At 42.0% G+C, this 23,980-nt stretch overlaps 1 protein-coding gene across 8 annotated transcripts in view; it reads left to right on the forward strand.

The window, feature by feature from the left end:
* Window positions 1-8,607: 8,607 nt before the first annotated feature.
* Window positions 8,608-23,980, forward strand: part of FAT1 (FAT atypical cadherin 1) — a 111,979-nt gene continuing 96,606 nt past the window's right edge. For 3 of the 8 annotated variants that reach the window (XM_055795535.1, XM_027789961.2, XM_055795532.1), the window contains exons 1-2: window positions 11,028-11,109; window positions 16,793-20,081. In XM_055795535.1, coding sequence (XP_055651510.1) covers window positions 11,083-11,109; window positions 16,793-20,081 — 3,316 coding nt within the window. In that variant the 5' untranslated portion in view covers window positions 11,028-11,082. Of the gene's footprint in view, window positions 8,920-10,548; window positions 10,674-11,022; window positions 11,110-16,792; window positions 20,082-23,980 lie in introns of those variants that run through there. The other 5 variants (XM_055795531.1, XM_055795533.1, XM_013301023.3 and 2 more) reach the window with 4 other exon arrangements.

Below are 23,980 nucleotides of genomic sequence, written 5' to 3' on the forward strand. Positions count from 1 at the left end.
CTGCAGGTAAGCAATGATGTTACAATTACAAACAAAAGAACACAATATATTTCCTGTAACTGACATATTTATATATGCTTATGACATGAAAATGGGATATATTGATATTGATTCTTACTTAGATCCTATTTTGATATATGCTTTTATTTTATAGACATTGACCTTTATATGATCCCATTTATATGAGGGAAATTTTCCACACATTCGGAGTGATACAATATTGGTCTGAATGAACACTTCCACAGTGTTCTTTATTTGGCTAATTTACATAGTAATAACCCTATGTGATGTGCCATAACAGTACTAAAGATGGTATAGAGTACTAGAGATAGTACAGAGACTGGAGCTTAAATATGACACAGCTTTGTTATGGAGGATGGCCTGTTGTATTGATGTTGAATGTTGTGTGAGGCTTTTAATGATTTAGTTATTTAAAATGCAGAACTTTCAAAACAAAGGAGTAAAGAAGGCAGCAAACCATGTTCTCTATGTTTATAATGAAAAAGAAACAAAAGTTTTGTAAGTGCTGAAAGAGTAAGAAGAAACAGGTTGTCAAATCCTATTCAATAACACAGAACATGTGGGAGAATGAGAACAAGTATATATGTTTTATGCTGAACATATATATTAATCCTTTAATTTAGAAATTTTGTTTTAGTAATACGGTTCCTTTGCATGTACCAGAAAAGAAATGCCAAAGTTTTATGACAAGGATTGTGTCAGAAACACAGATTGGGTAGAGTAGGTAGACCAAGACCATACTCTTACACCGCGCTTCAAAAAAGGTTAGTAAATTAGTTTCAAATACAGGAAGGGTAGATTTTATTAACTTTTAAAGTAGAAGACTTGATTTCTTAAACAAGAAGAAAGTCACAGTGACCAGCAAGACAAATAAATAAGTTAAAAGAGCTGATAAACAATTCTTTCCCCTGCCCACTGTGCCCTTGCAGGAAAGGTTCTTGTTTCACACACTGCATTCATTTCAGCTAGTTGAGCAATATTTTGAGAAAAACTTCCCCCTAGTATTTATGAGGCCATTTTTGTTTCCATTATCCCTGGCAGATCGCTGTGTATCATCAGCTCATTGTTCCTTAAAACAGAGACTCTTACTTCCTTGCTATGACACTGTGATATGACCTAGGCAGCTGAAAGGAAAGGGGGACATCCTGCCATGACGCACACCTTCTGTTTGTTACTCAGGTATTCAGGCACTTTGGAGGTCTGGTAGGCATTCATTGAACTCAAATTCTTTTCATTTCATATAAGCTGAATTTTGATTAATACTATAGAGAAGAATACCATGTAAGCAAATGAAGAAAGTGCTCTTTCATGTATGTGAAAATCACCTTCTGGATCAGGCAACTCAGTTTACGGTAGGTAAGAAGTCATGTGGGATGGGAACGTCTGGTCACGAGAGCCCTCTCTCTTTTTAACTGGATGAAATAATATTCCTAAATATAGTGAACTCCAGAAGCTGGATACATGTACACAAAGATTAATCAGAATTTAATCTTAATATTAGTAAAATGGGATAAAACCATCAGTAAAAAAGAACCAGGAATATTCATCTTGAGGAAATCTAAGGGCTTTGAGTCCATAGTAAAAGAGGATGTAATACTTTATACACACAGTAGACTAAATCTTTATGAGCTCTACAGTACACAGTCAAGCACTGGGGTACTCAGTTCTTTATGATGGAAACCCCTAAACTTAGCTGTAAGTCTAGATTATTTTAGCAGAAGTACTAGGTATAGTACTCCATACTATGGAATAAAACATTGAGCCTTAGTGATGATGGAAAACAGCTTCCTTTATAACTATCAGCTTTTCAAAATTTGGAAGTAATCTAGGTTTTTAACTATTTGGATTGGCAAATCCTAAACCAAACCATAATCTAAGATTAGTTAAACCTGGAGGAATAAGCAATACCTCTTAAAGAAACGTGAAGCTTATGACATTGTAAATGCCAGTTTAATTAAAATCTCTTTGAGCCTTACAATACACTGAAGTCAATTGAGTTCTAGACTTATATGCTATGTGTATTTTAGTGCTCTAGGTTTATAAGCTGTAAACCTGAACCTAGTCTTTATAAAAGGCTCAATGACCACAATAAAAGGGCCATAATGACTTAGTTCCAGTAGAAACCTACGCTTTTCCTTCTTCTTTATGACCTGAAGAATTTTGAAGACATTCAGAGTATTAAATTCCGACATTAATCATCCTGGACTAAATTAAAACTGGACTACCAATCTATGAACATTATGCAAATCCATGGCTTATGCAGAGACCAACCTTGTTCCTGACATTTATGAGTGCCACAGTTGCTGGTGCTCTCTACTTTTTTCTACAGTTCTTCAAACCCTAATTACAGATTTAAGACTAGTTTTAGAACCAAAAGGACCAGTACCTTACTACAAAACAGAAGATCGTACTTTAACACCAGCCCTTTTTTTACCTCATTCAACCCTACATAATACTAATGTCACCTGAGCTCTTAAAACTTTGATTTTGTGAACTGTCATGGTTTAACCCCAGCCAGCAACTAAGCACCACGCAGTCACTCACTCACTCCCCCTCCTGCAGCAGAATGGGGGAAAGAATTGGAAATAAACAAAAGTAAAATTAACGGATTGAGATAAAGACAGTTTATTAGGTGAAGCAAAAGCTGTGCACACAAGCAAAGTAAAACAAGGAATTAATTCACCACCTCCCATGGGCAGGCATGTGTTCAGCCATCTCCAGGAAGGCAGGGCTCCATCACATGTAATGGTTACATGTGAAGAAAAATGCCATCATTCCAAACATCCCCCCCGCCCCCCTTCCTTCTTTTCCCCTCAGGTTTATATGCTGAGCATGATGCCATATGGTATGGAATATCCCTCTGGTCAGCTGGGGTCAGCTGTCCTGCCTGTTCCCCCTTCCAACTCTTTGTACACCCCCAGCCTGCTCGCTGGTGGGGTGGGATGAGGAGTAGAAGAGGCTTTGACCCTTTGTAAGCACCATTCAGCAACAAAAAAAATCCCTGTATTATCAACACTGTTTCAAGCACAAATCTGAAACACAGTCCCATACTAGCTACTATGAAGAAAATGAACTCTATCCCAGCCAAAACCAGCACATGAACTCAGACCAGCTATGGGACTAATGGAAACTGGACAACTACTTCCAATCAAGGAGTTTTTAGGTCCCAATTTATCACTGTCTTTTAGCACTAAGATACATTAAGATCATCTAGACTTAAACTTCAAATTGCTAAATTTATAGCTGAAGAATCAGCTCAAGAAAACAGGAGGTTTAAGACCCAGTGGAGAGCAGATGTCTTTCACCTCTGCTTGCCCTACAAAGTGCCAAAGGCATGTTGGCTCTGGACTGGTGAGTCTGGAAATCCTGTTACTAACTCTGGTACTAAAACCTGTGTTTCAGAAAACCAGAATACCAGCTTACAGAGCTTAAGAAAAAAAAAAAAAAAAAAAAAAAAAAAAAAAAAAGAAAAAAGGAAAAAAAAGCGTAATCATCATTATAGCCTAGACCTTTTCTGATCTTTTCAAACACAGTAATTTTCCTTTAATTAGTTAAACTTAAATTCAGGTGTTCCTCATGTTATAGGCATGAGACTGTGAACTGATGCCTCTCTGCCTTGAGCAATGTGGGTTTGAACTCCATACTGCAGTACAAGGACCACTCAGTAGAAAGAAAACAACACCTACCAAAGGGGCAAACTTATCCTACCTTGCTGAGCCAGACAAGGCAAAAAAAATCCCTGCATATCTCCATTCAATCATCATTCCCAACCTAGGGAATATTGAAGATAAGTGGAATGCAACACTTTGTTTGGGATGCATTAACACAAATCATTACCCTAATTTCAATCCAAACCTTTAATTAATATACCAGTACTGTCCATAACAGTGCAAATGGTTCTGTTCCAGTTTGGCAGTATGACATACAGTAGGATAAATGCCATATAAGCAAACTTATGTTACAAGATTTTTTTTGTTATTATTTATGATGTGGACTTAAAGTAACCTATTTGACTAGCCCTCAGTCTGAAATAGATCAGTGACGAAAAGTGTGATGTGAAAATGTGTCTTGTTTCTGAAGTGAAGCTAAAATGCTTCTCAAAAGTTGGCATACACAAAGGTAATCTGTAAGATCAAAATGTTTCAAGTATGAGGCTACCTAGCTTACTCCTGTTTTAGAGAATGTATTTCTCATTCCTGCTACTTGGGGGCAGGGGAATCACTTCTTTTCTAGATCAGCTGTTTCTGCCAGTTTAAAGGCTCAGAAGAGAACTATCCAAATATTTGGGTGTCCTCCTTCCCATTAGTACGTAAAGAACTATTTGTACCTAGAAACGTAAAATAATCTTTTAAGTATGTTTTCATTTTTTCCTCTGTAGAATTGCTCCAGGTTTTCTTCACTATTGCATATGTGTGTAGTTATCAAATATCCACAAAGAGCTGTAGTTTATAGGTTTCATGATTGAGCTGCCTCAGTAAACTCTTCAGGTTCACAGGGCACACAATGGATTGCCAAATAGCAGAGATTGTTTAGCATTTCATTATACCAAAGCTGATATATGACTATTATTTTGACATTGCTGTCTTGAAATTCTTGAAAAGCACAGTGGCAGGGTACCTAATCAAATAGTCAGTGATATTTTACATAGTAAGAATTGTCGAGGGTAAAAGAAAGTCAATAAAAAAACCTAAATTATGAAAAGGTAAATATTCTTGCTCAAATTCTGTCAGATAAAGAGATGCATGCAAAGGCAATCCTAAAGGTTTTTTGGGGTTTGGCAAAACTTTCGTTCAGGTAGAAAAATGCCAGCACTCTCTCAAATGCCCCCTTTTCCCCCCTAGGAAAGGCCCAAGGATGGTGGGGAGAGAGCGGGAAATGGACAGCTGTACTTCCATCCAAGTTTACAGAGAGTAGGCAAGAACAGCCAAAAAGGCAGAATTGTTTTTTATTCTGCGGATCTGCATTTACAAGAAAGAATCAAAATATAGTGGTAAAGGAGTATACATCCTTGACTACAGGCCAGGGAGAGGATGATTACCAAGTTTTTAGAAGTTGTGTTGTTTTGTTTTGTTTTGTTTTATTTTGTTTTCCGAAGGCTACAGCTAATTGAGATACTGGGGAGTTCTTTGTAAGACATTGCAGCCACATGAGGAAAAGGAGAATGGCCAGGGCAGAACTTCTACTCATCAGCCTCCTTCTGTCTGTGTAAATGCAATTCAGATAGGGTACAGGTTTTGCGCTACCTTTTTGTACTGTAGAGAATTTTTTACTGTAAAACCAATGTCAGATTGGTTCATATTTAACTGGTAGAGAACTAGCTTGAAACTGTGCCTGACCCCATTACTGAGAAGATGCATTTGCCCTCTGCCACGGAGGCTCAATGTTTATGGGCCCTTGATTGCCCCTGAGTCACAGGATGCTATTGTGTTCAGAAGCGCTTTTTTTGAAGCTGCACTTGGCGTAGCAATTGCAACTGTTTCACTCTCAAAGAGACCAAGCCATAATTATCCTTGCCTTTGCCATCTCTGAGCCCATGGGATTCAAAGTGCTGATCAATCTTTAAAGCTTTATGCAGCTGAACTCCCTACAATTTGAAATTAATTTCTATTATTCAAAATGGGAGCTGAGACATAAGCCCAAAGTACTTGAGATATCATTCCCCATGTACACACCTGGGGCTGGTAGCAGGAAAATTTCTTTGGAGGACACTTGACTTCGGTATTTACTTCCGATCTATTGATTTACCCAGTTGATCCATCAGCTCCTGTTTGTTAAATATGTAAGAGTTGAGATCTGTGAGGTCAGGTTTTTAGGTAGATTAGTGAGAAGAACGTTAGTGCCATAAAACCTTAAAGGTAGATGATGATGATAGTGATGATTATGTAGGAACAGAATTTGTGATTGTCTTATTATTTTATGACAAGAGTTTTTTAACATAATTGCTTTCTGGTAGTCTGATACCAGAATTCTCTTTCAGTTTTTTGGGAATAATTCCAAAGTTAAAGGATCCATGCCTCTTTTAAAATAATACTGTCTAATCCAGAGAGCTATTTTTTTTTTTATTGACAGCTGAGCTAAAACTTGTTTGAACTTAGGCAGTTTCATAAAGACAAGAATATGTTAATAAATGACAGGGAGCACTGAACATATTTTGCTACAATGGTTATAAGACTAGAAGTTTTCCAGAGAAGTGCACAGTGCCCTAGGCACTGGAGTGTGATTTCAAGTATTCTCTTTTGTACCTTGCCTACAGGTTAGCAAAATGTAACAGAATATATTCATTTTTTTTAGGAAATGAAAAAGATACCCTGGGAAGATTAATCTTTAAATGTGACAGTCAATAATGATTATAATAGTTTTATTGACACTATTTTCAAGAAGAAAAATCAAAGGGCAGAGAAAACATGAAATGAAAATGGAATATTCAGTAACTATCAGAATGACTTTGTCAATATGATTCATGATGTTAGAAAACTATTTTAGAAGATAAAACTACATATACCAAGATGAATTATGAGTACACTTGCCTGGACATCATGGCTCCTACACTTTATCTGAAGTGCTAAGCACCATTACCCACTGTTGGAGAGTGCCAACACATCCCTTTATTCTTCATCTAAAGGACTTACTGTCTGCATAGTATGTGTATAGCAGCAAATCCAAATCAGAAGCTCCTTTTTTTTTGTTTGGTTTTTTTGTTTGTTTGTTTGTTTGTTTGTTGCCTTTACCAGCTACATTTGAGAGATGCTCCTGTCCCACTTACAGGACATTATTGCAATCAACCACCACTACACTTCTCAAGGCATTGAAAATCAAAGTTTAGACAAAGGTTTAAGCAATCTGCTGCTCTGGCCTTTTGTTACTTATACTCAGCAACCAACAAAATTATAGCCATGAATCTGAAAGGTAGCAAATTTTAAACTCCAAAATGATGAAATATTTGCAACTGTACTGAGTAGAAGTGTGGTTCACGTTAGTTTCTGGCCCTTAACGATAATGCCTTTAAAGTGTTCCCCTTTTAGCTCTTTTCTGGAATGCTGTTTTCAATGCATTTTACTTTATGAAGATCACTTTGAAGCAGTTTTCACAGAAGGAAAGATCATTTGGCCCAGTGGCACTTGGATAAGAACTTAGCATAATTCCATTTAGGGTCTTCAGAAAGTAACTTTGAGATGCTAAGTAAATCAGCCAGCTGTGTCTGTTGTGGAAACCTACAAGGGCAGAGAATTTTCACATTAAACTTTCCAGACAGGTTCATTCAAAGTGATCATTCCCGAGCTGAATTGGTTTGTATGCACTATTTGGAAATGTACTTAGTATTTATATACTGCAGTTTGTACCTGCTCTTCCTAAGGCAGAACACTGCACGTTCACTTGGCTGACAGATTTTAGTGGTATCGCTTAGGAAATAATGACCCAATGTCTTCAGAAGTCAATTTGACTTTTGGAGGAAGGCTACAACTTCAAGGTCCTTAGGGATAACTGGTGTCATTAAAGAGTATTTTACCCTCTGAGAATCTCAGAGTGCTTTACAAATTTAGTGTTACACTATAGCTCACAGGCAAATAACTTTTAAAGCAGTTCTGTAGTTTCCCCAAAGTTTTATAAACCACACCATTCAGGACCTGCTCAGGCCCCTGCTTCCAGCTGATCCCTGCCACTTCGCAGTGCGACCTCTCCTGGACTTCCTCAAGGAGGAATAATTGGTCGGGGCTTACTTTGAATAAGGGAGAACCACAATATAAATATGTTTTGCTCCATTATGACTTATAAATTTTGAGAAGGAGCTTTTTTTTTTTCTGGGGGGGGGCGGGGCACCCGTTGCTATGCCTTGAAAAATACAGCTCCCCGGAAGAAAAGAAGAAAGGGAAGAAAGAAGAGGATGAAGAAAAAAAAAAAAAGGGGGGGGGGGGATGGGATGAGAAAAGGAAAAAAAGATTTTAAAAAAGAGAAAAAAAAGAAAGAAAGAGGAGAGGGAGAGGAGCGAACTAGTCTTAGCGCGGCTGCAGGAGACCGGGAGATTCCCGTGCAGCCCGCTCGGAGCCAGTCACGCCGTTATTGCAGCGGCTGTGCCCGCCGAGGAGGAGCCGTGCGGCGGCCGGCGGTAACGGCGCCCCGCCGAGCCGAGCCGTGCTGCGGCGGCGGAGCCAGCGGGCTCCCCCAGCGCCGGCGGCCGCGGAAGGGGCCGGGGGCGGCGGGGCCGTGCAGGGCGCCTCGCCTCAGCCCTGGGCGGCGGCGGCCCAGGGGCCCCGCGGAGCCGTGGCGGCGCGGAGAGGTGCGCGTTGCTGCCGCCGCGCTCCGCTAGAGCGGTGAGGGGAGGGAGGGAGTGGTGCTGCCGGGAGCAGGGTCCGAGGGGGGGCGGACGGAGTGCGAAAGACGGGGGAGAGAGAGAGAGGGAGGGAGGGAGAGAGGGAGGGAGGGAGGCGGGGGAAGGAAGGAGGGAGGGAAGGAGGGAGGGAATCGGCGATCCGGCGCAGCTTCCCCACTCACTCTCTCCGCTGCTGCAACTCCTCAACTCTGCCCGCTCTTTGCCTGGACATGTCTTAAGAAAGTTGGATCTCTCCTTCCCTTTCGCCTTCTTTTTTTTTTTTTTTCTTACCCCCTTCTCTCCCTCCCCGTCTTTTTTCCTTCCCACCCTCGTTCAAGTTTGAAGCAGCGGATGGGTCCGAGCCGACATGCCGCGCTGTGGAGATGGGGACGAGCGCGGCGCCTGCTCCGCGCCGGGGCCGCGCTGAGCGCCGGGGCAGCGGCGGAGTCCACGCACTAGAGGTGTGCGGGCAGCGGGGCGCTGGTCGCTGCTTCTCAAAAGGACAGCAAAGAAAGGGGGGGAGGAGGCGTGCGGAGATGAACTGAGCTGGAGTGGACTTTCGGAGAAGAGCGCCGAGTCCAGCTGGTCTGGTGAGTTCTTTGTTTAATGAGTTTATGATGAGCGGGGTGCTCAGAGGGATAATTCCCGTCGGAGTTCTGGCCCTCTCGGTTGCTGCGTTGTTGAAAATACTCAGGTCTTCCCTTCAGCCCATAGTTCGTAACTGTGTAGTGCATGTATGTTTCTGCATCTGTCTATCTATGGATATGTGCACACCGACGTTAGCCAAAGCCATGCGTACCTGGGGCTGAGGACACCCTCAGCCGTACGGCCACCTTCACGGAGAGAGCGGCACACACGTTTTCCGACCCAGCCCCCCCGCCGCCGGATCCGGGCTCGGCGCCGCGGGCTACCGGCTCTGCTCTGCCGGGCTCGGCCGAGCCCGGGCTGGCTGCGGGCACAGTGCCCGGCCGCCCGTGCGCTGTGGCGCGGCGCCCCCTGTCCGACCGCCGCGGAAATGCGCCGCCGCCGCCGCGGGGCAGTCGGTGCCCGGGCCGGGGGCTGCCGGCCGGGGCGGCACCGGGAGGGGGCGCGGGCCCTGCGGGGGCGCTGCGCGGCGGGGCCTGCCGGCTGCGGGCGGGTGGACCTGACAGCCGGCGCTTCTGAAGGGGCCGGCTGCTTCTTCTGATCTGCAGCCTCGGGCGGGCAAGGCTCTGGTTGCAGCCGGGCCCCCCGCGCAGCTGGCTGTATTTATTTATGTGGCTAATAAAAAACGTGGCGGGGCTAAGGCGCGGTACACGCGCCTCCATCGGCTTCTCCCGCTCGCAGCCCGGCTTCGCCGTGAGCCCGCTGGGTCGGGATTCCCCAGGCAAACGTTTGATCGTTATTAAGCGTGATCACTTATTAATGAGCGAGGAATCCTCCGAGAGCTATTTCGGAGCATTAATCTTTAACGCAGGGCTGGCTGACGGACATCCCTCAGCGCGGCTCCTGCAGGGCGCTTCCCCCGCCCGAGGTAGCCCAGAGCCCCCCCCCCCCCGCCCCGGGCCGGGGATCGCCGTCGCGCAGCCCCGACTGCCCCCGGCCCCGCACACGCTAGCCGGCTCCTTAAAATAGCGGCGGGGAGCCGCGGTGGCCGTCAGTCGGCCGGGAGGCGTGAGGCCAGACCCGCCGGCGCGGCCCGGGGGCGGCAGCCCGCCCGCCCGCTCCCGCTCTCCGCCCGCGGGAAGGGGAGCGGCTGCCGAGCCGCTGTGGTCGCGCCAGGGCGGTCCCCGCTGCCACCGGCGCGACTGGGCACCGCGGGGCTTGTCCCGGGTACCCGCTACTCCTCGGACGGCACAGCCCCGCCATCACGGACCGCCTGTTCCCGGAGCGGTGGCGATTTCCCTCGCCATCCCCGTAAGATACGCCCTGGCAACAGTTTCTGAAGTTTCTGAGTAGCTTCTCCGAAAGACGAGCTCGCCACACACAAACCGCCCGGGGCGAGCGTGGCGGAGGTGAGGTGTCCCCACCACCGCCGGGCCACCGGGAGGAGCAGTTTATGCTGTGGTTCGCCCAGACACCGCCGCCCCTCTCCGCGCCTCGCCCTTCCCCGGCGGGGCAGGGCCCCGGGCGCGGAGGCCGGCCGGGGTGCGCGGGCTGCCGCTCCCGCGTAGCGCCGCAGAAACGAGTTCCGGAGCGGCGGCCGTCCAGCGCCGCGGAGGAATACGGCGGCGGGGGGCGGCGCGGTGCGGCTGGGCACCGGCGAGGCCCGGGAAGAAAGGGGGAGCGGCGCGGCAGCCACTATGTGGGGCCGGTCCCGGCCCGCGCCCCCGCCCCCGCCCCGCGGGCAGTGAGCCGCGTAGAGGTGAGGCGCGGAGCGGCGCGGGCGGGGCGCAGCGAGTTGGGAGAAGTTTTGGTGGTGGGGGAGGGCGGGCAGCGGCGCGGGGAGGGGGCGGCCGGGCCCCTCGGGAAGTCTTGGCGCTGAGGCGAGGCCGCCCGGTGGCGCTGGGCGAGCGGCCGGTTCGAGCTGCAGCGGCCCGCGGAGCGGCGCCGGCCCCCTCCCCGCTACCCCCGCCCGGCGCTGGCCCGGGGTGGCTGCCGGGCGTCGCGGGCCCTGGCGTCCCGCTGTCCCCCGTCCCCGGCGGCTGGAGCCGCGGCCGCGCTCCTCTGGGGACCGGCGGGAGTTCAGCCGGCAGGTTGTTGGCCAGCCGCGCCGAGGGAAGGGGGCGGCGGCGGTGTTTCCCCTGGGGACACGGTGTCTTCGGGCGCCTCTGATGGGCCGCTGCAAACTTCATTCCTGGGTAAGCCGGCAGGGGCGATTCGCGGCGAGCAAGTACCTTGGGGTGACTTTCTTCCTTTGTTTGCGCTTTAACTCCACGTCCCTCGCCGGATTCCTCCGTAACGCGAAGGGCAGCGCCCGCAAGGTCGCGGCGTTTGCTGGAGGACCCTGGCGGAACGCATCTGCCGGCCCCGGCTGCTGCTTTTTCTTTCTCTTTACAGCAGTTGAAACAAAACAAAGCTTTGCTTGCAAGGTGCGCTTCTTAATCTCTGGGCATCAGTAAGTGACGGCGTGGTTTACCGCTGATAATATCCCCATGTTGTAAACTTTTTTTTTTTTTCCTGGAAACGCATAAGTAAATTAAAAATACTGCCTTCTAACAGAAGTTTTCCCCTACGGTTTAAATTCTTGCTTTCAAGTTGTTTCTAGGCAATTGCATGGGAAATGTTACCTGTATGCTCTTACCACCTCTGCAGTCTTTCTGTAAAAGAAAAGAATGCTGTGTGATGGATGCGCATCTCCTATTTACTTATCTAACCATCTGGAAATATTAATCTGTTTAGTGAGTAAAATATCATACTTTAACGCTGAAAACTATTTAATTTTTAAGATTTTGTTTTGTTCTATGAGAAATCCTAAAACCGCACTTCTAGGCGACTGGAGGGGAGCTTTAGCAGTCGTCCCAGTAGTGAGATAGTCTCCTGGGTTTTATAAATTACCATGTGAAAGAACTTTATATGGATAAGTTATCAGTGCAAATAAGTAAGCATAAAATTTCTTAAAACCCTCGGAGATTTGCATCTTTTAAATTTTTTTTTAAGTTTAAAACTGAGTTCAAACTCAGTAGAACTATTTGTCATCACAAACTTTAAGGTGCCATGTTAAATTTTGATCAGACTCATTCATAGAGATTGGAGATCTGCTTTTCCTTGCACAACTGGTGAGTTCGGTATTGCATACAGTAGTAACTGCCCTACAGATAAATTGTCAGAATTCTCTGATGAAAGATTCAGAATCTTTGCTTGCCGTTTGAATGCAGTTGCGGTGTTTTCCTTTTAACAGCGAAGATCTCGAAAGCATAAACCAAAGTATCTCATGAGATTAACTCATAATGTGGAGAAAACAAGCATAAAAGTTACAGGACTTCAGTCACAAGTTGAAACTGTTTCATTAATCTGTGCGACAATGTACATTTTTTGAATAATTTACCAGCTTTACTGAAGTAATGTTACCCTACACTTTCATCATGTGTTAATTTCTGAATACTAAAAGAGGCAGCCACCCTCCCTCTCAGAAAAGCAAAAGACGCTCTTAAGCTTTTTGATTGGAAACTTAAGCATGTTGAAACAGCTAAACTGGATTATTTTTGTTTATCAGTTTATATCAATAATTGCTGTTAAACAATTGAAAGAGTAGGTGTAACTATAGTTGGTACAGCCCGCAAAGTCACATGATCTCTCATAGACTCCTACAATCAGAACCCTATCATAACAGTTTAGTTACTGCAGTAATAACTTTTCACAGTGCGTTTGTGTCAAATGACATCAGTTGCATATGCTGATCAAAACTGAGCTTAAAGTAAATAAGGGGATGTTTTGATTGGTGGAGACATTTTAGTGGTATTAATCAAAGAAGCTGGTGCATGTATCGGGGGGGGGGGGGGGGGAAACCCCATGACATTTTTTGAATGTTAGTGAAAGATTTTGGTAGACAAGCATTGTAGAAACAGCACTAAAGAACCTCTCTTAGCCCTCAGAATGCTCTCTGATGTGTCCCTAGAGTGATGTAACAGGCCATGCTCACAGAGTCTCCCTCTGCTAATGTAAATGATGTCGTTCAGTAGGTCCTCCTGGACTTGCAGATTTTGCATGTACAAAAGGGATACCGATGGGACTAAGAGTTATTGTGACTTGGGCTGTGTGGCCTGATTTAGGTTTTTTTTCTACCTGTGACTTTTATTTGATTGCTGGGGGGGTAGATCTCTCAATGTACGCTCCCCATTGATACACTATGTAAAAGATAGGCTTGTTTTCTGTTTGGGTTTTTTTTGCTCTTGTTGTTGTTGTTTGCTTGGTGTTGAGATTGCCATTTACTAAATTGTGTATTTAATGCTTAAAACTTTCAAATCTCAAACTATAAACTTTGAAGTCTACGTACTGTAAACATATTGCTAAGAGAAAGTCTTTTATAAGACTGCTATCTTAGCCAGATCATATTCCTTTTTAAGTTATCAGTTTGAGGTCTGCTAGCCCCAAAGCTTTGCTTGTTGTTATAGCTTTAATGTAAAGTTAGTTCATATTTCTAATTTGTGCTTAGTATTTTTTTTCCATATACAAATTGTCTTAATGGTGTTGATGTGTGAATAATTTTGTTAATGTTGTAATTAAGTAAAATTATCTTACATATCCTAGTGCTGAATACGCATATAAATAAAAATGACTTGTATATGCATATAATTAAAAATTATCTGAATAATAATTTCCAAATAAGAAACCAGAGTTAGCTTTTTGGAATAAATATGGTGTGCGCTTATAAACCTAGGGCTATGATGTTTTGTTAAGCAAACAGTTGCCTTTGTGTGTTGAAAATGGATGCAGAAAATACTAAACTGGTTATATTCCAAAGATAATAAAAAATTTAGGAGTTCAAACTGTAGCCTTTGGCTAAAATGTTTCTGAAATTCAGTCATTTTCGCTCACTGTAATGACCCATCTGAGTTTATATCTAACACATTATCACTTTATCTTAACACTTTCATACTTTCCCTTAGTAGTTTTTACAATTGGCATTGTTTAATAGCTTAGACACTTATCAAGATTATATTATGTTGATTTTTAGATAATCCCAGATAACATTTTTTAGTTTCTAGTAGCTCTGTGAATTATGACAAGATGGAAGGTTTCAATGTAACAGAAATGACTAACTTTTTTTTTTTTTTTATCTAACATGGTTAACTGTTCAGTAGAGAGATGCTCTTAACTCTAGAGCTCTCTATCATGACGCAGGAAACCTTAGAAGTTGCTTCTCAGAAGTGTACCCTCTTACTGGTAGTTGTGTCATTGTGTGTAATAGGCTGCCTGTTCCCAGTTCTGAGCAGACTTCTCTTGCAGAAAAGCAGCAAGAAGTGCATTAAGGTATTATGGCACAGAAAAATACTTATGGTAATAGTAAAACCTACACATGGTGCAACTTTGAATTTTAACGAGGAGTTTGGATATCTTAATGCAGTCTAATGTATCATACCATGATGCATGTTGTGTCTAACGTGCCGGAGATGTGAGGAGCAAATAAGCAAAGATACAGATAGGTACAATGTTTTTCAAAATAAACGCACCACTTCAGACAACTTGTTGCCATACATAAATGTAGGCAGTGAGTTACTGGATACCATAGCATCAGAGGTGAACCTGGACTTTGGACTTCAACATGAATTTAAATAAAAAAATAAGAAAATAAATTGAAAGAATCCTACTGTAGCTGAGAGACAAAAGAAGGAAAGATCACCATAGGCTAGTTGTTAAGTAGTTTTTGATAATCACTTCCAAAATTCCAGCAAGAGAGAGTAAAAGAACCTGTTCCTATTGATTACTTAAAAATGATGTAGTTTCTTAACATGTCTTTTTAGGATGGTCTGAGGGCATCTTAAATTGCTTGGAGTTTTGGAAGTGTTGGTATCAGCTATGTATTGCAGAGTTTTGGTTGTTTTTTTATTTGGATGTGGTTTTTTGATGAAAATGTTCGTTTACTTGGCAGTATGTAGGAGGATCAAGCCCTGGAGATCCAAGTGTCAGTTTCTTTCCAGGAAGAATCATAGCCTGGGAAGAAGCATAGATAGAGAAGGAATAATATTGTTAACCCATCGAAATGGTGGCTGTGCCAACCTCACGCTCATTTGCCTTCCCAACCTTTCCTTCATCCAGCATTAAGACCTTGTAAGTAGTGGTTCTAGCTAGTGACAGACTTATAAAAGCTCATTCACTTTTTATTGTTCTCTAGGGTTATAGCTTTAATCATGTAAATTAACTGCTAGATTTGGAAGACAGATGCTTTTCTTTCTTTTTATTTTTTTCCCTTCCAAAATGGTGCTAGCTATCTACCGTTATTTCCTATAGTTTGCATAAATCTTAGTCTTCACAAAATCATTGACTTACTAATGGTTGCAACTGAATTCCTTCCTCTGAGGTTTTGGAATGAACTGTTGGCACAAGTAGATCAGTTTGCTCTAATGCTTTGTAGTGGGCAGAGGCAGTCCATGGAATTTCAGCCAATGCAGTTGTTCATGTAACTACTTGAGCAGGTAGGAATTAGGAGAGAGAGAAATAACTGTAAGAGACAATGTAAGTGGAGGAAAGAGACAACATAATGTGATAGTTTTTGAGCTAAGACAAATGGAACCAGTGTGAGGATAGGCACTTGAGGAGAGGCTGACAGCCAAAGACAGAGTGAAGATAAACTAGGGCTAAAATGGAGGGGAAAAGGTCAGGAAGAATTAAAGAAGGGTACAGTTAGGAATTAGTACGAGTTGTAACAGACTGGATAGGGAAGAAGATGGTAAAGGAAAAATATTTAGGATAAATAGGGAAAGATGAAGGAGAAGAATTTGTACTGCTTAAAGTAATTAAGTCAAAGCTAGATTGCTTTCTACTTGCTGGAAAGGAAATTTTCCCCAAAGATTTTGTTAAAAGTTTGGACTTGTTGAGGAAGTATTCTGAAGCTTTGGTTTGTTATCCTGTGAGATTTTGAGGAGTAAAGACTTGCTGTAAACAGAGATGAAGAAGGTGGTCCCAGAGGTCTTTTTCTGGAGCTTTCTGCCTTTCTTCCTGCTGCAGTCTTGCCTGGATTTAGGCATTGGAAATGATACACTGACTTCTTCAAAAGGAAAAGCCAGGGAGGATGTTTCTCCATGTCTGTCCTGCTGCTCCACACTCTTCCCCTGTCATTTGAGAGTGTGTGAGAAACATGTCTTAATCGTTCCCCCAGTTATTTTGGTAGATTCCTGTTCTCATAGCTCTTGATACCAATTTTTTGGTTCTGTTCTGAGGGGGGAATAAAGGAATATGTCTCATCCTTTATTGGTTTTACAACTTTGATGCTTGATAAAAATGTGGGGTTTTTATTATATGTGCTACTCCTATAAGGGTACTTAGGTCTGGAGAGAATACAATACATACAGAATTACTCTGTTCATAATTTTTCTAATTCTTGGAACAGGTACTTACCGGATACTCTGAAGAATTCATGGTAATTTCAAGCCAACCCTTGCAGTTATTTCCACATCATTGGACATCAGCTATTTTACAGTCTAAGTGAAATGAGGGAGGATTTTCTATCAGAAGACAATGTCACATACGAAGTAGAGGACTGGATGTGAATGTTCACAACTCCAGATTAGTTCAGATCTAGTTCACTCGCTTATAGCATACAGCACTGACATATGTTGCTTCATGGAGTTGCTTATTTGAAGTTAACTTTGTGTGTTCCCCTTGTGTCATGGTAGTAATTCCTAGACTTTTGGTTGTGTGGATTCTTGACATTTTTTAGGAGTTTTACTTCATATGCTTTTCTGTTACTGTAAATCTTGTTGAAACTTTCTGTAAAAAAGGGTCTAATGTAAATGTGTGAGCTAGTTTTCTTTCAAGTGTGAATTCTGAACTAAACATAATATTTGAACAGTCATAAGTCTTAACACATCTCTCTCGTTTCAGGGTTTCTTTGTAATTGCTGCCATGGGAAGATACTTGACTATGCTGTTGCTGCTGATGCTGCTGGTGCAGCATTTTGGAAACTGTGAAGGAAATCAAAGGCCACATCATGCTCCACCAATGCAATTTACACAAGTACAGTATAATGCCACTGTGTACGAGAATTCTGCAGCCAAGACTTATGTTGGGCATCCACTGAAAATGGGCATTTACATTACAAATCCGTTATGGGAGCTAAGATACAAAATTATTTCTGGTGACAATGAGAACTTGTTCAAAGCTGAAGAATATGTTCTTGGAAACTTTTGCTTTTTGAGAATACGGACCAAGGGAGGAAACACAGCTATCCTTAACAGAGAGGTGAAAGACCATTATATGCTGACTGTTAAAGCAGTTGAAAAAAACACAAATGCTGAAACGCGCACAAAAGTCAGGATACAGGTACTGGATACAAATGACTTGCGGCCTTTGTTTTCTCCGACATCTTACAGTGTTTCTTTGCCTGAAAACACAGCAATAAGGACCAGCATCGCAAGAGTCAGTGCAACAGATGCAGATATAGGAACAAATGGAGAGTTCTACTATAGCTTTAAAGAAAGAACGGATGTGTTTGCTATACATCCAACTAGTGGAGTGGTAGTTTTAACTGGTAGACTTGACTACTCGGACACTAAGCATTATGAGATGGAAATTCTTGCAGTGGACCGTGGGCTGAAGCTGTATGGTAGCAGTGGCATAAGCAGTATGGCAAAACTAACTGTTCATGTGGAACAAGCAAACGAATATGCCCCCGTTATTACAGCTGTTACATTGACTCCATCAGAATCAGACAGGGATCCAACTTATGCAATTGTAACTGTAGAGGACAATGATCAGGGTGCAAATGGGGAAATAGCATCATTAAATATTGTTGCAGGTGATCCACTTCAGCAATTCAAAACAGTGAGGTCTGTTCCAGGAGGTAAAGAATACAGAATAAAAGCCACTGGTCACATTGATTGGGAGAGCCACTCTTTTGGATACAACCTTACACTTCAAGCTAAAGATAAAGGAAGTCCACCACAGTTTTCTTCTGTAAAAGTTGTTCATGTGACATCACCACAATTTAAGTCTGGTCCCGTCAGATTTGAAAAAGAGATATATAGAGCTGAAATAAGTGAATTTGCCCCTCCAAACACACCAGTGATAATGGTGAAAGCTCTGCCTAGTTACCCACATTTAAAATATGTATTTAAAAATACACCGGGCAAAGTGAAATTCAATTTAAACACTCACACTGGTCTTATTACTACTTTAGAACCCATAAAAGCACAATATGCATCCCATTTTGAACTTGAAGTTGTGACAAGTGACAGAAGAGCTTCTGCAAAGGTATTAATTAAGGTACTAGGCATGAACAGCAATCCTCCTGAATTTACTCAGACATCCTATAAAGCCTCCTTTGATGAGAATGTGCCAGTAGGTATGAGTGTCATGAGAGTAAGTGCAAAAGACCCTGATGAAGGGGAGAATGGTTATGTGACCTATAGCATTGCAAACCTAAATCCTTTACCATTTGTGATCAACCATTTCAGTGGTGTTATTAGTACTTCAGAAGAGTTGGATTATGAATTGATGCCAAGGGTTTACAATTTAAGGATTCGAGCTTCTGATTGGGGTGTACCATACCGTCGAGAAGTTGAAGTTCCTGTTACTATTGTTTTAAATAACCTGAATGACAATATACCTCTCTTTGAGAAAATAAATTGTGAGGGAACAATCCCCAGGGATCTTGGTGTTGGAGAACAAATAACAACTGTATCTGCTATTGATGCTGATGAGCTCCAGTTGGTGAGATACCAAATTGAATCTGGAAATGAACTGGATTTATTTAGTCTAAATCCAAATTCTGGAGTACTTTCACTCAAACAGTCACTAATAGATGGCCTAGGTGCTAAAATGTCTTTTCACAGTTTGAAAATTACAGCTACAGATGGAGAAAACTTTGCAAAACCATTGTATATCAACATAACTGTAGCTGCCAGTCGCAAACCTGTCAACTTGCAGTGTGAAGAAACTGGAGTTGCCAAAATGCTTGCAGAGAAACTCTTACAGGCAAATAAATTGCACAGTCGTGGAGAGGTTGAGGATGCTTTCTTTGACGTTCACTCTGTGAATCTGCATGCACCTCAGTTTAGAAGTACTCTTCCTAGTAGCATTGAGATAAGAGAAGACCAGCCTGTGGGCTCCAGCATAATACTTCTGAATGCTACTGATCTTGATACTGGCTTCAATGGAAAGCTAGTGTATGCTATTTCTGGAGGTAATGAAGACAGTAGTTTCATTGTTGATATGGAAAGAGGAGTGCTGAAAATCTTATGTCCCCTTGACCGAGAAGTAAAAGATAAATATAGTCTGAATATTACTGTCTATGATCTTGGAATACCACAGAAGTCTGCCTGGCACGTTTTAGATATAAAAATTTTGGATGCGAATGATAACCCACCAGAGTTCCTGCAAGACAGCTATTTTGTTGAAGTGAGTGAAAACAAAGAGCCAAACAGTGAAATAATTCAAATCGAAGCTACTGATAAAGATTTGGGGGCTAATGGAGAAGTGAAATATTCTCTTCTTACAGATACAGACAAGTTTACTATTAATGCTGTGACAGGAGTTGTGCAGATTGTAGGTGTTCTGGATCGTGAAGAACAGCATGTCTATTTCTTGAAAGTAGAGGCTAGGGATCAGCCTACTGAAGAACCTCAATTATTTTCAACAGTTATTTTGAAAGTGTCTGTAGAAGATGTAAATGATAATCCTCCTAAATTTATTCCTTCAAATTATCATGTGAAAATTCGAGAAGATCTTCCTGAGGGAACTATTATTACATGGCTAGAAGCCTATGATCCTGATTTAGGCCAGTCAAGTCAAGTACGATACAGTCTTTTGGACAGTGGAGATGGCACCTTTGACGTTGACAAACTAAGTGGAGCAATACGTATTGTACAAAGACTGGATTATGAAAAGAAACAGTTTTATAACTTGACTGTGCGGGCCAAGGACAAAGGAAAACCCATGTCATTGTCCTCTACATGTTATGTTGAGGTTGAGATAGTTGATGTGAATGAAAACTTGCACCCTCCACGGTTCTCCATATTTGCAGATAAAGGCTTTGTAAAAGAAGATGCCCCTGTTGGCTCCTCAGTAATGACAGTATCTGCTTATGATGAAGACACAGGACGAGATGGGGAGATTAGATACTCCATCAGAGATGGATCTGGTCTAGGAGTTTTTCGAATAGATGAAGAAAAAGGTAAGGTGGCCTTCTGGGTTTTTTATGTTCTAAGTAAAATCATTTGCCAGCAAACAGATAAGAGAAGCAGCACTGTCACAGTTCTCATAGATATTCTTGTTAGGATAAAAAGATGTCACCAATAATGTGTATACCACTTCAGTGAAATTATATGTATACATTTGATAAGTAATTTTCTTCTGTTGTCCTTATTTCTGTCTAACCTACCTAAAGCCATTCTTAGAGTTTAAAATCTATGTGACCTGGCAAAAATAAGAATACTACTGATATAAAATGAAAGTCTGCCTCATGGGAACACTGTTGTCATGTAGACAGTGGGACTGTGAAGCTAAGGCAGAAAAATGCTTTCTGCATGGATTTTTGTGCTTTTTAATCTTAAGTGATATCTCTGTTGCTTCATTTACTGGAGGCGTGCATGGGTATGATATTGCAGTACATGCTGGGTTTGATAGTTACCTTTTAGAGTTGTTAGAGGTGCCCATCTATAAGTTAATAAGTGGTGCCTTCTTCATGGAAAGACTTCTGTCAAAGAAAGTATAGATGCAGTCTTTTAAAAAGAACTTGTATAAATGAAGCAGCCTGAAGTGTTGATTTATTTCATTAATAGTGCCTAAATTGTCAAGCAACTCTGAGAATTATTCCAGTGTCATCTATTTGGAAGAAACATAATTATGGTTTCAATAAAATTCTAGTGCTGACTTCTAACATTTTGGTTGGGCACCTGTGTACCTACCCATTCATTTACATCTCTGATAAAGATAGACCATTGATACTGTGCTACTATCTAAGCACCTTAAAATAAATTGAGGAGGAAACTTGTGCAAAATTCAGCTGTGGGTTACATGTAGGTAAATTGTGACATATGTGATTGATGTCTTACAGAAAAAAAAACCCTTGTAACTGTGAATAAAATACAGAAATCATATCTGATTCATCCCGTACCATTCTGTGTGTTCTGTATGCTTCCCACAATTCCTGAATGTGGGTAATACAGACTCACAACCTCACTTTACTGTTCAAGGTTTAGGTGAACAAACTGTTACTGGCAGTATTTTTTCGTCTATAGAAACTGAGTTATTAAATTATGTATTTTGTGGCTAAAGAGCTAACTCTAGAGCTTGAAATATAGCATTGCTTCTCTTAGCTTTGCTTTTAACAGAGCACATAATTAAGATTATGGAACAGATTTTTGTTGTAGTTTAACCCCAGCCTGCAACTAAGTACCATGCAGCTGCCCACTTATTCCCCTCTCTGCTCCCAGTGGGATGGGGAGGAAAACCCACGGATAGCAATGATTGTAATGAAAAGGGGAGAGAGGAATAAAAACCAAAAGGAAAAAAAAAACCCACCCAAGTGATGCACAATACAATTGCTTATCACCTCTTGACCAATACCCAACCCAGTCCCTGAACAGCAGTCGGCTGGCTCCAGCCAACTCCCCCCAGTTTATATATTTAGTATGACATTCTATGGTATGAAACATCCGTTTGGCTATGTACATTCCCAGCTTCTTGTGCCATTCCAGCCTTCTTGCTGTCAAGGCCTGAGAAACTGAAAAATCCTTGACTTGGTATAAACATTACTTAGCAGCAACTGAAAACATCAGTGTGTTATCAACATTATTCTCATACTAAATCCAAAACACAGCATTGTACCAGCTACTGAGAAGAAAATTAACTCTGTCTCATCCGAAACCAGGACAATTTTCTAAAAATGGAGAGTTGAGTAGTTTCACTTTTGGGTTTTTGCTATGTGTGTAGACAATTCATTTATAAATCAGTATGCCTTTTTTTTGACAAATACATTCAAGTTTACTGTGCATTATAGTATCTTAGAAAAGAGTATAGTTGTCCTATAGAATGAACCTGAGTTTGCCCATTTATTGTCCAAATGATAGATAACAGGAATGAGAATGAGAGCCAATATGTACCTGTGTACCTGTTCATGTGTATGTGCACTGGTATGTGTATTTTTGTGACACTACTACTGCGGCAGAATTAATTGTCTGAGTATGTTGCCTCTTTACTCTTTTGGTGCAAGCCTAGTTTGCTTTACTGAAGAGCTGGTGTGAGTCTAAGCGAGTTCCTTTTTATGTGCCAGGTTTACAAAGTTGGCAGAACTTGGGGCAAAACCAGCTTGTAGCTAATGTTATCTTGCCCAGGCCAGTGGCTCTATATTTTCAAGGCAGGGGAGAGGCATTGGCTGTATTCATATCTGGTATTTAGTGTTTGCAGTGCTTCAGGGATACTTGGTGGGGAGGGGAGGGTGGTGAAGAGGGCTTGCTAGTTTTTGATCTGAGTGAACAACTTCCATTTAAGACAGTGGCATGGGGAAGAATGCATCCATTTGTGTTTGGTAGTTGTGGTTCTTTTCCTGTCAAATGTTGACACAGAGGAACCAAGGAAAGAACATGGTGTATCTACAAGGTTGATGATGTAGCTTAAATTTAGTCTTGACACTTTCTGGTTGTTGTTGTTACTAAAAAGCCGTGCAAATTGTTGCAGAAGGCACTGTTACACTGCAGTGTCTGAATATTGTCATGTTTTCCAAAATGGACTGGCCTTGATACAGGAAGCAGACTGATAATTAGCCAAGAAAGAACATTAAAGAAGATGTGAAAGGAGACCTGCCAAGCAACTTCGTAACTTTTTCAGCTTACTAAAGGGCTTTTCTGACATTTCCCTTGAGCTACATGTCTCTTCCAGCTGTCTTTGAAAGCATCATACTAGCTTCAGTACAAAGATAGATAAACTGGGTTTAGGAAGTCATCTGGTCAACACTTAATTAGTCAGTGGCTAAAAGGAATCTTTTTGTGCCTTGCTTACAAGCAGTCAAAGGACAACAATCACATTTGCAGGAAGACCAGGTGACTGATGATGCTATATAGAAGCATCAAATAGCTAGTTCCGTGTGTGGAATTTTTGCTGGCTTTCAGGATATCTTTTCCATGTTAATGAGGTTTTCAATTTTACATTTCAAAAGGTAGGAAATTGTATTAATGTTTCGTATTTGTACCTGTAATTCTGGAATTTTCACAAGAAAATTTAATATATCTTTGCCACTAACTCCTGAGGCCTTTTTTCTAAGACTTACCTTTGCTTTAGGTCCCCTGGTTTTCATAGGTTCTGTTTTCTGCAGTCCTGTCCAAACTGTTAGACGTAAACCTTTTAACAGGGAGCCCTAATGTGCCCATACTGCCAAACTCAGAAGCTGCTTTTATTTTACTTTTTTGCATAATTGCTCTGATGCTTTTCAAGAAGACACAGAAAAAAGTATATCAGGGGTGAATTTGGTAGTCAGTCATATTTTAGCTTTCATGTAAACATTCTTTAGCCTAAAAAGACAATAATCGTTGGAAAAGGAGGAGAGCAAGATGATGGAAGTCTGTAAAATTGCAGTAGTTTCTGTACCACCTTTCTCATATCACTGACTTTTTTTGGCAATGCAAGAAATAGGGCACATACAGTTAACAAACAGGTAACCGACCTAAAAGAAAAAATTTTCACATGAAGTGTAATAAAGTAATGAAACTAATTTCCCCAGGAAGTTACAGAGATCGAAAGTATGACTAAAGAAAATAAATGGTACTAATGAGATTATTTTGAGGTTTGGCTTCGTGCTATCTTCAGCTTATAAATTGTTAACTGGAAGTCGATTGGGTAAGGGAAGGAGATCAGAGATCATTGCTCAATATATAATGATTCAGAAGTATAACAGTGCATTGTGACTTACTGTACAGAGATAACATTAAAATTACATAATAAATGGAGACTAGGTGTTTTATAACAGGATGAGGGCAAAAATGTTGAAACAAGATTTTTGTGCAGTGAATTTATACACCAAAGCAATTTGTTTGTCCTTCAGGTATGTGTGCTCAGGAGAACTTGGAATTTAAGATA

Source organism: Falco peregrinus, chromosome 2 (assembly GCF_023634155.1).
Source record: "Falco peregrinus isolate bFalPer1 chromosome 2, bFalPer1.pri, whole genome shotgun sequence".
Classification (NCBI taxonomy): Eukaryota; Metazoa; Chordata; class Aves; order Falconiformes; family Falconidae; genus Falco; species Falco peregrinus.